Source organism: Thamnophis elegans, chromosome 6, assembly GCF_009769535.1.
Source record: "Thamnophis elegans isolate rThaEle1 chromosome 6, rThaEle1.pri, whole genome shotgun sequence".
Taxonomy (NCBI): Eukaryota; Metazoa; Chordata; class Lepidosauria; order Squamata; family Colubridae; genus Thamnophis; species Thamnophis elegans.
The window spans coordinates 35,458,312-35,475,787 of NC_045546.1; the positions used below are offsets into that span (position 1 = coordinate 35,458,312).

The 17,476-nt window shown below is 35.9% G+C and overlaps 1 protein-coding gene across 1 annotated transcript in view; it reads right to left on the reverse strand.

Moving 5' to 3' along the window:
• MYH15 (myosin heavy chain 15) overlaps positions 1–17,476 on the reverse strand; it is an 88,847-nt gene that overhangs the window by 64,804 nt on the left and 6,567 nt on the right. Inside the window, 8 exon segments of the mRNA XM_032220250.1 lie at positions 3,557–3,695; positions 4,615–4,718; positions 6,831–6,929; positions 7,024–7,087; positions 11,738–11,830; positions 12,840–12,860; positions 13,408–13,501; positions 14,291–14,318. Coding sequence (XP_032076141.1) covers positions 3,557–3,695; positions 4,615–4,718; positions 6,831–6,929; positions 7,024–7,087; positions 11,738–11,830; positions 12,840–12,860; positions 13,408–13,501; positions 14,291–14,318 — 642 coding nt within the window.

Sequence of the window (17,476 nt, forward strand, 5' to 3'; positions counted from 1 at the left end):
GAAGAGGAATAATGTGAAGTGTATGATACAAGCAGGTATTTAGCCATAATACAACTACTAGCTCAGCTGATGATCATTGTGAGCTAAAATTACATTTAATGTTTAAACATGCAGTAGAATAAAATATTTCCATCATATATTTTTCCTAAAGCTACTTTAGGTTTATCGTGCATACAGTACTAATACTTGGAAGTCTAGTTATTGTTATGTGTTGACATTTATTTGCATCAACAGAAAAATCTTGACACTTGGCAGAACAGAAACTTGTCAGCATTACAGCTCAGAAAATGTATAATCTCAGTCACCCAAGAATGATAATATTGAGGCCAAGAAGACAGGACTGATCAACAGTTCTTGCAAAAAAAAAACCCAAATGAACTGATGGCAGAGTAGCTGAAATTCTAGCTGTCTAGAAAAAGACTGTAACTTTATAATTATGATTATTTCAAAATATGGTGTCTTTCTACTGACACGCAAGGTGGATAACAATAAAACAGAAGAAAATGAAAAATAAATAAGCAGTTCATATAGAGTAGCACTTTTGGAGAATAGAAATATATTTAGCTTAAGTATTGAAGCAATATTTGCAATTGTCAGGTATATCAAAAGATGAGACATTGAACAAGATTTAATTTTACAAAAATACAAATGTAAGCCATAGTTAAGAAAAAGCATCTACTGCAAAGCAATGTTGTAACTGTTTATTTTTATTCTAATTGAGACATTTGTGGAAATTTGAGAAAAAAATTATTCAGGTTCAAATTTCTGAACTCCTGCATATAACCGTGTTTAAAGGTGCATACATTTATGTGAAAAGGCACCCATCTTTGTGATTATGGATAAACGTTCTTAAAAGTTCTCATTATTATTTATACTGAACAGAGCCAATGTTGTGCTAGTGTTGGCCTGGACATCTTAAGACATATAGGACATTGGGACAGTGAAATTTGGACCATAAGAAAGGCTGAGTGCCAAAGAATTGAGACCTTTGAACTATGGTGCTGGAGAAGACTCCTGCAAGTCCCTTGGACTGCAAGGTGATCAACCGGTCAATACTAGAGGAGATCAACCCTGACTGCTCTTTAGAAGGCCAGATCCTGAAGATGAAACTCAAATACTTTGACCACTTAATGAGAAAGAAGGACTCCCTGGAGAAGAGCCTAATGCTGGGAAAGATTGAGGTCAAAAGAAAAAGGGGATGACAGAGAATGAGGTGGCTGGATGGAGTCACTGAAGCAGTAGGCGTGAGCTTGAATGGACTCCAGATGATGGTATAGGACTGGAAGCCCTGAGGAGAGTTGTCCATGAGGTCACGATGGGTCAGACATGACTTTGCAACTAACATCAACAGCAATTCTTTTTAGGGGCAGAAGGAAGGCTTTCAAGATTCAGTTACCATACCCTACAACTGTGATGATGAACCTATGGCATGCGTGCCACAGGTGGCAAGTGGAGCCCTCTCTGAGGGCACGCAATTTATTGCCCAGGTCAGCTCCACAACGCATGTGCGCGGGGTGGGTTTTGCATTTTTAAAAAATTTAAAAACCGAACACAATTGGATTTGGTTAGTATAGCATGGGATACTACTAGGAAACATCAAGGCTGTAGGTTTGACTAAGAAATAATAATAATTAAAATGGCAAATTCAGCTTACTTGGAACAGCTTACAATCTACAATGATATATTTAACACCATCAAATAACATCTACCTATCCCAAGTCCTCAGAAGAATTCAATTGTGGATAAAGATGCCAAATCCAATCTAAACTGCAATCAACCATAGTAATAATAAGCTTGCAAGCATGAACTGGTGGGATCACAAAACAAAGCAATAGAAAATTAAGAAGCTAAAATCCTCTGGGACATTAGAATTCAGGCAGACAAGCACTAGTTACATAACACTTCAGACTTAACAGTTGCTGAAAAGAAAGGCAAAAAAAAATCTGGGTAGAAGACATTGCAATATCTGGAGACAGCAAAAGAGAAAAGAAAGAACAAAATATAACAATAAAATATAAAAGCCTGCATATAAAAGTAAAATGATTATTGCAAAAGAAAGCAAAGATAGGGTTCAAACAGTTCAAAGGGAGGGTTCGAAGAGGGAGGCATCGCAAAACTTGCTGGGAAACTCTTATGGAATGTTGCCAATGAAGATCATGTGACTGCAGCAGTAATACCACAACAACCAATAGCACAGAAGCAGCCACAACCTCTCCAAACCTGTGGATTCTTGAAAATCATGGGCCCCAGAATTTGGACACATTCTGTAAGTTAGCCTGTTTGACGTATCTTGGTTCAAAAACTGTTGCCCTAAGATGCACCATTTTGCCAAGCTAAAGGTGACAACAATGAGAGTTTTTAGTTATATATAGACAGATTTCCCTAAAGTCACAAGGAGTCCATTTCAGTTCAAAAGCAAAAGAAAAAGAAAGTGAGAGATATTTTTTAAAGGTGTTGATTCTTAATTAGACACTGACAGCTGCTCTATTTGCACCCCCTCAGTAACTTTTCAAAATTTAATCCAAAGAATCATGCAGGCCTAATTTAATTAGCTTCCGTCTGTTACATTAAAGTTGACATAGGAGAGGTCATGTTGAAGACCACACTGGAGCTTTTGGGGACCACATGCATCTTTAGACTTCTCACCATACGTAACTAATTAGTATGATCTGATTACTTGCATGTCTAGAGGTTCTTTCATGACACTGAGAAACTGATCGCTCAGAAATTCAATGTGTATTCTATTGAATACAAGGTGTTTTTTTGCAGGTATTACTCTGAAAGTGTAGAGAATGGGCACAATAAGATCATAATTTAGAGAATTGTTTGGAAGACATTATCATGTAAGAATTAGCTACTGATTGGGGGCAATAACTGATTCTGAAGTGATTATAGAACAAACTACCTACCCAGTATGAATAGTGTATTGTCTTCATAGAGTCTGCATATTTTACATGGGTAATTATGCCTTGTAAAAAATGACTGTAAGCAAAACAGCCTGGTTTGAATCATGTACACTTTGTATGAGTAATTTTCAAAATCAGCTTCAATATATGGCACAAGAAAGTTATCCAAGGGCTTCACAGCACATATGCCTTACTCAGGAGAAGAGCCTATTGTATTGGAGTCCTCATTGCAAAATAATGGGTAAAACAACACTCAAAAATCTACTTATTACTTTTTCTCTAATTAAGGAATGATTGGAATCTTAGACTCTTTTGAATTGGGAGTGGTGGGGAGTTAAGTGTGAGAATGTTCAATCTCTATTAAGTGCTCAGCAAATAGTGAGAAAATTATTCAGGCCACTTTTTATGCAATTAATGTCTTTCAGTCTTTGAAAGCTCTGCTGTTTTCTTTCTCTGGCATAATACATCAATCTACCCCCATGGATCATATGCTCTGATTGTGCCCAAAGGCAGCATATTGATCTATAGATAAGATTCCCACAAAAAAGTTTTATTTCTATGTGTGAATAATATTAAAGGGGGGGAACCAACACTAATATTACAAAGCAAGAAAAGGAACGCTGTTGGTAAACAAAAAATACAATACTTACTCTCTGTGCCATCAGCTTCTGCCTGCTCTTCCCTGGGTCTCTGTTTAAATTTCATGTCTCCAAAGTGCAAAATTGCACCAGTGAGTTTGTAGGCACCATATTTTTCATCCGCAACAAAACCCAAAATATCCATGGCTTGCTGTTAAAATGTTTAAAAAGAAAAAAAAGATGCTTTTGTTATTTGCCTCCTCAGCTACATGCCGCTTTGTTTTCCAAAGTTGCCTTAGAGCACTGCTGGTGTTACTGTCTTTCTTCTGGTATTGAAAATTCAAGCTGAAACTGTTGGAAAAGTCCTATTCATGTTCTATTTCCTGATGCTGATGGAACAGTTAGGAACATTAAGAGCACATTATGAGATTTGGAAAATGTATTTAAAAGAAGCACATCATTTAACAAAATGCTTTGGAAAAGACAATTAGGTAAATTCTAGTGGGAGCACAGTGCTCAAATTGGAAAACAGACTCCATAAATACATTTTGGATATATTTATTAAAAGACTTTATTGTTGATAACTTAAATAGCTCTCGAATGAGGTTGGATGAATGTATGTAGGACCAGTTTATCAAAGGCTATTTGTTTTATAGTTTCAGTATTATCTTCACACTGCTGAGGGCAGCATGCCTCCAAATACCCATTTCAAGGAAATGACAGGAAACTGCTAAATTTCCATCTCTTGTTTGCAAACACACTGGCTGGCTTTGGCTAACCACTATAAGAATCAAAATTCTGATCTTTGAAGGCTGTTGACCTGATCTAACAGAACTACATTCTTACCTCAATTTATGAAAGTCAATAGACAGCATGGGTTTATTGGTACAGTCCTATTCTGAAATAATATACAGGAAGGGTAACTCACTGTTAAGACCATTCTGCATACTGAAAATTGCCCTGACTTTTGATGTACTGATCTTGGATTCATTACATATTTATGCTCAGCAATCCTGTTCAGTGAGACAATTTATATGGATTGGTTTGAACTGACTCAAATTAGGAAATTGCTGTTGTTCTCACTGAACAGCTTATGCCCTTTTGTACTTTAATAAAAAAACAAGTCTTACATCAGTTGCCATCAGCTCTTCCCCATCATCTAAATTATCCACAGTAACAACACCTTGTGAACAGAAGTGATAGTCATATGGGTTTGTTGACACCAATAACATATCTGCAAATGAGGAAAAGAAAAAAACTGTTTATTCTCTGAAGATTTGGGCTCCTGTTAGTCAAAATACAGTGCAATTCATACATCAAGGCTTATTCAAAGTTGCTGGGAAATTAGATCTACACAAATCTGTACAATTTCTATTTTATATCACTATGCAACCTTGCATATATCCACACAGGAATATGTTCCACCAATGCAATGGGATTTGTTCCACGTAAGAACAGAACAAAGCAGTCCAACAGTATTAGTGTGAAACAAAAGAGACATTGGTTGCAAAATATATAAACCCACACTTAATCACTATAAAATGGCTTATTCCACTTCTTTGCTTATATTAATCTGGTTCCTATACAGAACTTTCAATGACATTCCTAGTCCTTCAGAAAGAGATTAATTTAACATAATAGTGATAGTGATAACATGAACACATTTTCAGCAGGATTAAAAAGATTTTGAATTCCAAGCCATTCTGAAAGTATAAATTGACTTTACTTTATTGTTTTATTTTATTTGCCTGGATAATCAAGTCTCTCTGAATAGTTCCATCTAATGACGCATTCTTATACTTATGCAATTAACTCCACATGATCAATAGACTCATATCCTACACCCTGCTTAGCTTTTCAGTCAAACAGCATAGGCAGATGTGCTTGCTGATCCTTATTCTGCTACAAATAATAAAGAACAAAGACATTTACACAGCTTCTCATATTTCAAATGTCCATCAAAATTGTTTTCAGCTGATTCTAATGTCTTGATGTTATGGGGAAAGGCAATGCAATTTCAAATGTCCAAATCAGGGCAAGAAACATATCACACCTGTTTCTCTCCCCCACCCCAAAAAAAATAGGACAAAGGACAAAAGGATTGTTTCAAAAATTTATTAAGATATGAAAAAATGTGGTCAACAACTAGAATCTCCTACAAAATTATTACTTCTAGTAAATTCTCTGCCATTCCACATATACAGTTATGCAGACTGTGAATAATTGATTGTAATAGCAAAATTGTTGTGTGGACAGGAGTTTATTCATACAACAATCATGGCCAGCAAGTATAGCATAAGAATAAATTAACCATGGAAGGTACATTTTCACAGTGGAATATTTCCATCCAAATCCTGTTAGCTGAAAATCACTTTGAAACAGTTCCTCTAATCTACCTTAATTAGGCCATAGTAAAGGCTAACTGGTTAAGGATTTAGCAGATGGTCCACTCAGCCTGGATGACAAGAACAAAAATGAGATTATTACTGCTTTTGCCAAGCAGAAATTTAGGACATGTATAAAGGGAAGCTTTGCCCATATTACAAGAAGTACTAGCAATCCAATAAATGCAAAATCCCTATGCATAAATAGGGTATAAAACTACATGATAGACAGGACCAGCTACTGAAATTCAAAAATGGGCTTGTGTAATAATAGATGTAGTCACATAAACATACAGATGTAAGTAAAAAAATGGAACATCATCTTTCAAATTATATGAAGTATTATCAATATCATAGTTTGGTTTTCCATTCATCCAGAATTATATGCAGAATCCCTATACAAGACATGAACTAAGATACATAAGAATATATGTTCATATTGTTAGAATCCATGTAGACAGTACTGTCTACTTGGCCAATAGTGTAATTCTAGGATTTCACTGTTACACATGTGTGCAATCTTCTACCCTAAATACAAATTAGACGTAGAAACTTAGTTCTTCTCTTCTATACACATATAGTGTTACCTAACATGAGCTCCATATCATGTGCTATTTTAAAGTGCTGAATAAGGTAAGAGTCTGCAGACTAAGAATCTGTGGGTTAATATGGCCAATAATGAGATAAAGTAATCATTTAAAATCAATAACTGTAAATTAATTTTAGTATTATTTCAATAGATTATTGATTGCTCTTCATTTTGGAGAGAGAAAATGATCATTTTAACTACTCAAAGTTTTTCAGATTATCTGTTTACTTTTTATTGCAATGATATTATTTAATTGAAATGGCTGTTATTTTATATTAATATTTTTCTTACTCAGTTCCTCTATTCATTCATTCACTTTTCATTAGAAAAGTTTTGACTCATGCACACAAAGCATGGTTTTGCTGTTTATTACCTTGTAGCTCTGCTTTCTTTCCTGACAAGATTTGATAGAAGATGTGATAGCATCTTTCACCTGGTTGTTGAAAAATAACTCGGGATTTCTCTAAAAGATCTAGTTGGAGAGTGAAGAATTAAAATGAAAAATAGGTCTAAAATTTTATGTGAAATATAAAGCCTATAGTTATAACAAGTAGTATATTACTTACAGATTTCAATATCAGCAGATGACAGCTTGCCTGTAGTCCCAAAATGGATTCTGATAAATTTACCCTATTGTATAAAATTTAAAAACATTGAAAATGACAATATATAGGACAATAGTAGTACACCAATTACCATAAGCTTGCTTTGATATATGCACTGTTTGGATGTTATGATAAATCTTTGGAAGATTCAAACATTATGCTACACAATGGTTTATTTAAATCATTGCTTATTGCATAAATCACAATGGTTTATTTAGAATAAGTGATAAGATATAATTTATATTCAATAGTGTCTTGGTTTCATTGTTAAGTTTCATTAATCTAGTTTAATGGTAGAAGATCTGGGATAAATTGTTTCCCCAATACATAATTAAAGAAACATGACTCCATGGAAGGATGAATCTTCATTCAAGAAAGTCATGGTGATGATGGTTAGAAAAAGAGTTTTCCATGCATATTCCCAAACTCTACTTAGAAATCTTGATAAAACCATCTCCAGGGCTTCTGATACATCACAATCAAGAATTTTGACTTTGATACAGAAACACAGCTTCTAAATCCACCGTTGTTATTTCCACTGCCTGATTGCCTGAAGACCATCTTAAAAGTAATGGTCTATTCAGGAATAGGCAATTGCTTCTGAGTAATAATATTACCACAATCAGCTCTAATCAGCACTACCTATCCTAGGGTAGAAAATAGGACTTTCCATTGTATAAATCCCTGCCTGAGAGCAACTGCTTTGAATACTCTATGGTTGTACAGATGCTTGTTGTGATTAGGTCATTTTTTTTAGCACTGCCATGAATTTATTGCTACTAGGTCTCTGTGAAATAGTCTAGCTTTGTTTTAACAAGGGATTTGTTTGATGAGTCTTTTCAGTGAGCTACTTTTGATCACCTTGAGTTGTGAAGTGTGAAACCCAATTATAAAATCAATTGTCAATAGTTATGGAAAAAGTCTAGAACTTGATTATGTATTTATATTAATCTAAAATAATTTTTCCTATTTGTATTTTAGCATTTGCTGATCATGATGACTATAATCACCAGTCTCAGAAGCAATATGGTATTGAATATCCTCTGCTGAGAAACATCAGCAGGACGCTCAATATTATTATGTCCTATTATATCTTCCCACAGTCATGGTTCCCTTTTTATCTTTAGATAAAATATATGCATGTTTTTCAAGAGACATTGTAAAATAGTCTGAAACATATCCACGATTATCTTATTTTAGCTTGAGATTTTGTTCAACATGAAACCCATGCAATGTTCCAATGACTGTGCAACCTCCTTCCCTGCAATTGATCAACAGAAAATAGCAAAAATATCATTCCATGTCCTGAACTATCATTAAATATAGAAAAACTTCACATACAAAAAAAGCAAGGTACATTGCTATCGGGATTAGCTAGATTAGTGATTTTTTTTAAAAATCCAAAAGAATAGAGCAGCTAGAATATATTTGACATATTGTTGTCAAGAGAACCAAATATGCATGGAGGTAACTGGGAGTCAAGCTCAACTGTAGAAAAAAATTACATTTTTTTTTCCAAAATAAAACTCTGACAACCATCAAGTCTATGGCCATTCCCTGAAGTGCTGAGAAGCACTGGTTTGGAACTATTCTAAGTCAGTAGACTTTCTAAAACAGTTTGATAGATGAATAATCTATGACTGATAGACATGGAACCTGCTTGTTTAGGACTGCTTAAGAACATGCGATAGTTAGACCTCTATGCAAAAATATACACATTTTAATTCTAACTCCTCCTCCTAGAAAGACACACATTTTATATGCAATATATGCAAACAGAGACTTAAAATATATTATCAGTTTACAACAGCATAGATACTTTTCAAGTGTCTGGAACATCAGCCTTTATAAAAAATGTGTGAATTTGGGGTCTAGTGTGGTTTCTGCAACTTTGCAGCCATTATTAGAACAAATACGGTATGCTGTTTGGTTTTAGTGTGATCAGATTACATTTGCTGAATCCTTTAGTGAATATTACATAGCACTTACAAAACTATATACTTGTGCTATACTTGCTTTATCTATATATATAAAAGTGGTTGTGTATGTGTATGTTCCAGCATAACTCTGGAAGGCCTTGAGCAATTTCAACCAAACTTGGTACACAGATGACTTCCTCTCTGGAAACAAATAATATGGGGGTAAGGCGCCTCTAATGTCTCTTGGTGTATGTGTTCTGTTATAATCAGTCTGTTGTGCCTTCAAATGGCTTCTACTGTACTGCCATACAATGGCTTCTATTGTACAACGCAGTGGAGTTGCCATACTAAGAACTTCACAGTACTCCACAAGGGGGCTTCCTTTGGTGAGGGGGAAAATCCAACATTAGAAATTATGTTTAGTCCGGACATTTTTCCCTTATAAATAAATACCTGGACAATACTGGGTTATCACCTAGTCAGTAAAAAAAAACACCATATTTGTTTATTTATTTATTTATAAACTTTAGATGGTCCTGCTGCTTTTGCAATCCAGAATACTGTATGAATACTGCACCAAAGGTATGCTGGGCAGCAAGTTATATCCCACTGCTACTGCTACTTGATCTAGAAAAGCTACCTGTATTCCTATTTTTCGCATATTGTCCATCTTTCTAATTTAGTATCGATACTTGATATGGACTACAAAGATTCAAAAGGCGATAAAGCTTTTGCAATCCAAATCTGATGACTTTATAATTTATAGCTTTTCCTGTGTTAGAATAGTATCAAAATTCATATTACTTGCTATTAACAGGAAGATGCTTGCAATGCATGTGGAAGTCCCTTCTCCTTTCCAGTAAATAATAATGATTTTAGTAGAAAATAATCCAAAGGGCCAAGTATTTCAGTGAAAAAAGAACTTTTCATTTAATAAACATCCAAACTAATGTAAAATTTGGACCATTAGTTGATATAAGAAGTGTATTCAGTTGGCAGTGAATACATGTTAGAGGAAGGCAGTGAAATATGGCTAGTATCCCTTTCTATCCACAAGTTCATAAAACTACCTTGTATTCTTCAGGTTCCCTAGCCAGTTTGGTCAAGGTTAACCAATTCTAAAATTGTTGTCCAAACACAAATGGAAGGTATCTGTTTGAAGAAGTTTCCTTTGGACTACCTTTACACTTCTCAGACAAGTATAAAATGTAAGCGTGTAAGCAGTTTGTGTATATTTAGGAACTTCGCAAAAAAAGAGTAAACATTTATGCCAGGAATGTGTAAATGGTCTAATATATTTAATTCCAAGAGAGCAAATGGCATTATCAAATATTTCCCTCTTACACTTTTATTAATGATAAACCAAGATAATTAGTGGACTGCAGGCTAAAACAAATAAAGAACGGTTTCTGGAATTGGGTATGTCTAGTTTAATCAAAAGGACTAGGAGTGACATGATAGCAGTGTTTCAATATCTATGTGGTTTGCCACAAACATGCAGGAGTCAACCTATTTTCCAAAGCACTTGAGGACAGAACAAGAAGCAATGGAGAGAAACTAATCAAAGAGAGAAGCAACTTTGAACTAAGGAGACATTTCCCAACAGTTAGAACAATTAATCAGTGGAACAACTTGCCTCCAGAAGTTGTGAATGGTCCAAGAGTGGAAGTTTTTATGAAGAGATTGGACAAGCATTTGTCTGAAAAGGTATAGGGTTTCCTGCCTAAGCATGGGGTTGGACTTGAAGACCTCCAAGATCTCTTCCAACTCTGTTTTTCTGTTATGTTCTTTTCTAATGTGACAGTATTTTATAACTATACAGGCAATAGTGATTAAGGATGTAGATAGTATCACATTCAATGGTGTCTAGCAAATTAACATCTGGGGAGGAAAATCAATTGGACAGAGTTTGCTAAGACCATAAAGCATAGAATTTGTGGGTGAGCCAACTCCATATATTTAAACTCTGTGGTACTAGGGTATGTTTCTGATTAAACAGTATATCCTCCAAGCACATAACAGTATTGGCAATGGTAAGAGGAAAGATAGCACAGAAAGGGAAAAATATTTCCAAAGGAAATGGTTCCCTATGCGGGAACCAGAAACTTTTAGTACTGTATTCTGATTTAGGACAATTATCACTGGCTAGATTTGAGTGGTGCAGTGGCCTAGAGGTGAAAACGCTCGCCTCGCACTTAGGAGGCAGAGAGTTCAATCCTAGGTAGCAACAGATGTTTCTCTATCAAAGAGAAAATATCTGCTGCAAACTCTGTGTAGGCATCAGGGAGGGAATCTGGCCAGTAAACGCTCACTCCATTCATTTGCTTCAACTCCATCCTGATAAAAGGGATTATAGGGTCATAAAAAGAAAAAAAATCATTGGCTGGATTTGACGGGACTAGAAAAGTTAATGTATAAAATTCTTGACTTGAATTCCCTCTGGATCATTTCTAAACACCTTTTTTCCTGCCATTTTTATAGCAGGAAAACCTGAATAAATCAAGTCCTGTTTGCTTATGCTTTAGCTTGCCAAGTTGTTGCTAAAATCCCAAGACGGTACAATTTCTGTGCCAAAATGTTCCAATAAGTAACAGCAGAACAGCTGTTGACATTACTTGTAAAAAACCATCCAATAACTTAATCAAAGAATACAGTACTATTAAAAAACTGATTATAATGTAATTCAATTTCTGCTTTTATTTTATGAACATAATAATACAAGATGGTAATGTTCCACAGTTAGAAATGCTACTTACAAAACGTGAAGAGTTGTCATTTCTCAGAGTTTTGGCATTCCCAAAAGCTTCCAAAGCTGGGTTGGCTTGGATGATTTGATCTTCCAGGGTTCCCTTACAATGCAAAAAAATTTAAGTACCTTTAGAATGTAACCCCTACACCCAATTTCTGACTTCACCTTGATAAACCAGAGAATGCAACACTATGCAAAGAATATATGAGAGCAGATATTCAGATAGAATAGTTAAATCAGGGTTAAGATATGGACAGAACTGCAGAATAGCTTTCACATGGACAATTGCTAATCCTTCCAATTTAAATTCCTTTATTTTGGAAGCTCAAGCAAGTTGAAATAGGAGATCTTTCTCCCATTTCATATTCACAAAGTTTTTGGACAGAGTGAAATGACTGTCCCAAGGTCAGCCAGTTTATTCTATAATGAAGAAACTGAAGTATTTGGTCAGATATCCTAAATTATATTGGTTTAGCATTACAGAATAATTCCATCCTTCCCTGCAATTAAGATTTTACTTTGTATTTATTTACTTATTGGAATTTTTTGCCACCTGTCTAATTTCAAATGACTCTTGGTGGCTTGCAACATAACATTAGATTATGTTAAACATTTTAAAATATTAAAAATTTCCAATATAAAATAAGTGACACAAAATAAAACCATTAACACAATATGAAGAAGGGAGAGCCAGATACTTGAGGGAGGGTATGGGATTAGCTTTTAATTAGTCAGCCACCTCCAATGTAAAGTTCCCCCATTAGTATCTCAAGCCATCTGACAGAATCAGGTTTTAAGGCTCTTACGAAAAGTCAGGAGGCTGGGAGCCAATCTCACCTCAGGAGGTAACATATTCCTAAGGACAGGAATTATATAGCAAATATGGAAGGGTTGTGAATCATGTGTTCCACTTCAGTTACTGCAGTTATAATTCAATAAATGGATGCATGCAAACTAATACTTACAGTTTGAAGCATGCATGACTTAAAAACTTCAGAAAATGCTTGGATTAACTTTTGGTAATATAGATGACTACCTGCACAGTCACTATATGGTCACTAAGAGTTAACAACAGTTTGATAGCACAAAATCAAATATAGATAACTTACCCCGGTTTTGGTGGCTGGCTGCTGTTTAAAACAAAACATAAAAACAAAATTGAAGAGAAGACCAAGAACATATATTCATCAATCCATTCCAGTTGTGATTTTACTAGGTATTTCTTTTACAATTCACTTTGATATGTGACACATCATTATTTTAATTCTAAGATTCTTGTTTTTCATCTGACTGGATAGTAGGGAATGGAAGGATTTGTATTTTTCAGTCCTTCCATTCCTTGCCATCCAGTCAGAGGTGAAGAAAGTTCTTGGATGAGAAGCGAAACATCTTCAAAGAAAAAGAAGAAAGTCTAGTTGCCTCTTGAAAAAGGATAAGAGAGGGAGGGAGAGAGAGAGAAAGAGAGAGAATATATTTAATACACCTATAAGATACACCTGAAGCCCAGTCATAACTATTGTAACAATGGTGCAAACTTTTAGATAAGTTAAACTTACTGGAGAAAAGATTCATGGTCTTTTTACACTTGGAATCTCTTTAAAGCATCATAGGTAATTTTTATGCTATTTGTGATTGTCTAGTCATTGTTTATACAAAGTAAATGTTATTTGTATTTACACTTTTCTTCCCAGGTTCACCAATTGCTGCAACGGTAGCAAAATACTGAATGACACGTTTTGTGTTCACAGTTTTGCCAGCACCAGATTCTCCACTGTAAACAAAAGAAAGATGGCAAAAGATAGCATCTCAACATTTTAATTTACAAGAAAATACAACTTAAAAATTAATCTTTTTGTAATGAGACTCAGCCACCTTTCCCTTTTAAAAAAGTGGTCTTTCAATGAATGTTTACAGAAAAATGGGACTACCAGAACTTGGTTACAACAATCCAGATGACCTCTATGTGGCAGAAAAGAAACACACTGGGAACTCTGCTGCCATCTGATGGTTATCCCTATAGCTGCAGTCCAGACATAGAAGAAAAAAGGAAAGTGTATCAAATATGGAGGATAACACTTTCCATGGGTAATGGTAATGATGCTAGCTCATAGCCAATGTGCCACTGAATAAAAGTTTTTAATGAGCAGTATCAGGTAAAGGCTGTTGATGTGATGCTTTTAACTGGGCCCTGTAGCAAATAAGGAACTGGAATAAAAGAAACCTGATCATAACTCAACATAGTTTTTAATATGTTCTAAAAGTACTTCTCAAACAAGAGCCATTAAAATCTACAGTCCATGCTTGTTAGGAAGGAATACTAGAACAATCTGTTTGAAATGTGCCAGATTTATGATTTAAGGTAATCTCAATCAAAAGCTTTCATACAAACCAAGGTTTGTTTTAGAAAATAAGGGCAAAATTAACTGTATGCCCAAATGGAAAGGTTTAGCAATCAAGAACAAAATGAAGTTCCGTTAGATTTGTACATTCTGCTAAGAATTCCAGAAACTATCACCAAAAGTAATTTATGAATATAAAGCATCTGAGAAGAGTCACTTACGTAATCAGCATTGATTGGTTCTCTCGATCTATGAGGAAGAGAAAAAAAACAATAGCATTTCCTCCTCCTATATTATTCTTAGGGAATGCTTATTTTTAAAATACATATTTTAGGGCATTTTTGTCAAAGAATTTACTACAGAGAATCCTACAGGAAAATGTATCATCCTGGTCATCAATAAAAATGGCTTTGGTTGTTCTAGTACAGGGATATCAAATTCCCAGCCCATGGGCCAGATGCGTCACGCGCTGGCCATGCCCATGGCTGGGAGTCCTGATACGTCATGTGACACCACCGTGACAATATCAGTTTGATAACCCTCTTCTAGTGAATGGTAGTTGTCAGCAGCATTCAGTATAATTGACTATGGTATTCTACAGAATTTGGAAATTAGAGAGCCTGTTCTGTTCCATTTGTATCTGATTCTGCTGATAGTTCAGAATACGAGTAATGTGGGGCCCCATAGTGCTTAAGGCTGTTATGTTATTGAACATTTACATGAAACTGTTAGGAAATGTCATCCACCACTTTGGAATGAGTGAAATGACAATATGCTGATGACATCTGGTGACATATTGCCACCTCTGATTGAGCTAGAAATTCAGTTGAAATTCTGAATAATTGTACAATTGAACTGTTCATTGTTTATGGTGCCCAGAATCACTTCTTATGACTTAAATCATGCCAAGAGTTGCTATTCATTAGTAAATAACTAGAAAATCCAATAACAGACATAGTCGTTTGAAAGGAGCAATTCTCTCTCCAAAGCAAGTGTTTCACGACTTGAGAGTGCTCCTAGATACTCAGTTCTTGTTCTAGCAGTTGGAGTGAAACTGTGGCTATGGGTTCTTTGCCCAACTCTGACTTGCACGCTAGTTATAATATTATCTGATTTAGGATGCCCTAGTCTTCTTCAAAGGCACTTCCATGTACATTGCATTAATCCAACCAAGTGGTGATCAATCCCTGATCACTACTTGGTTGGATTATTGTAATGCACTGTACATTGAAGTGTCTTTGAAGATGACTCAGAAACTGCAGTTGATAGTGTATGCGGACCATGCTGCTGAGAGGAGAGCAGTACAGACTCACACCAGTTTTAAGGTCATTGTATTGTTTACTACTAGGTTCCCAGTGGATCTGCTCAAAGTACTACTTTTACCTTCAAAGCCTCAAATGCTCAACAGTGAAATATATTGCACAGAGCCTTACTAGAATTGAATCTGCCCACAAAGTCCAAAAATCTAAAGAGGGCTTGTTAAGATTACCATTAAAAGATACCTCTAACTTCATAGAACAATGGTATAGAAGTGTAGCTCTGAGATTCATTCAACCTGTTATTTCATTTCAGAAATAAGTAAATCAGTAAAAATATTATTCCAACATGCTTTTGGCTCTTGCCTGGATGCATTAGTCATAGGAATTTTTAGAACTAACGTTTTTAAGAGTACTTCAACTGTATTTTACGCTTAGTTGTTAATCATCTAGAGCTGGGATGGTGAATCTATGGCACGCGTGCCACAGGTGGCACGTGGAGCCATTTGTCAGGGCATGCGAGGGGTTGCCCTGTCAGCTGGCCAGCGTGCATGCGCATGCTGGTCAGCTGAGTTCAGCATTTTTAAAAGCCATTTTTCGCCCTCTCCAGGCTCCAGAGGTATTATAGGAGCCCGCAGAGAGCGAAAAGAGCCTCCCCCTCCCCCTCCCCGGAGGCCCTCCAGAGGCTTCAGGAGCTTCCCTGAAGCTTCCATAGTGCAAAAAACTGGCTGTATGGGCAAGGAAGTTCGGGAACAGACTTCTGGTTTTATTGTAGGTCGGTTTAAGCCCTCCGGAGGCTTCTGGGACCTTCAAGAGGCTTCCCTGAAGCCTCCGGAGGACTTAAAACCAACCCACAAGCAAACCGGAAGTCACTTCTGATTTGCTCGTAGGGCCAGTTTAAGCCCTCCAGAAGCTTCATGGAAGCCTCCTGAAGGTCCCTGAAGCCTCCAGAGGGCATCCGGGGGGGGAAGCATGAAAAAAGCATACAAAAATAGGGGGAGTGCCTCTCATGCGCGCATGTGCACTGGGGGGGTGTCGCATGTTGCATTATGGATGTGGCATGCCCATGCACGACCCCCTGCGCTTCCCCCTTATGGCATGCGAGCCAAAAAATATTAGCCATCGCTGATCTAGAGCAATGGTTCTCAACTTTTCTTCACCAGGGATCCCCTTTAAATATCTTTTGTGGTCTTGGACCCCCAAGATTTAAATCATAATATTTCTTCAAACCTTTGTGAAACTCAATGGTACAATACAATAGCAGAGTTGGAAGATACCTTGGAGGTCTTCTAGTCCAACCCCCTGCCTAGGCAGGAAACCCTATACCATTTCAGACAAATGGCTATCTAACATTTTCTTAAAGACTTCCAGTATTGGGGCATTCACAACTTCTGGTGGCAAACTGTTTTGTCTTGGACCACAGATTGAAAACCACTGATTTAGAGTCCCTGAGGACTTTTCACTATGCTTTTTTTTAATAACAACAAAAATTACTCAAAAGAAAGGATTGGGATGATCTACAAATATTATTAAATAAATAACTGAGTTTAAGAGATTAAATCAAACTAGTCCTTAGTGTTGCTTTAGAAAAATAGCCCTTAGTTTTGCCTTAGAAAAATAGTCCTCTACTTTTAAAGTAAAGACAATCCATATTTAAATATGAGATAATTATACACTTTGGTAAAACATGTTATTAGGGCCTGAAGAATTACAGATATTGTTTGGCTTTTGTGTATATTATTCAACATACATTTTTATAATGTATAACATATTATTTAGTATATTATGCCTTCTAGTGTCAGTAAAGAAAGTATTCATTTCTACCACACTGCTCTTTAAATTAGTCTGTAAAGCTTGTATGGTAATATCCATAAATGTTGAAAGCAGTGCAAATATTCTCTCCCGGATGTCAAGCATGCATCACTACTGCCCTCTGATGGAAGAAATCTGATGTGACAAAATGTGCAATATGGTCCAGTTTGGATTATGATAATCACAATCTATCATTGCAGCAGTGCAGGAAGTAGATCCGAGCTGGTGATAATCATACATCATTTTGATAGTTAAAGTTAACTCAACTAAAGGCAACATATATTTAATGTGCCAAATGTGAGTGAAGCTAAGAATCATAATTCCTACACTTCTAGAGTC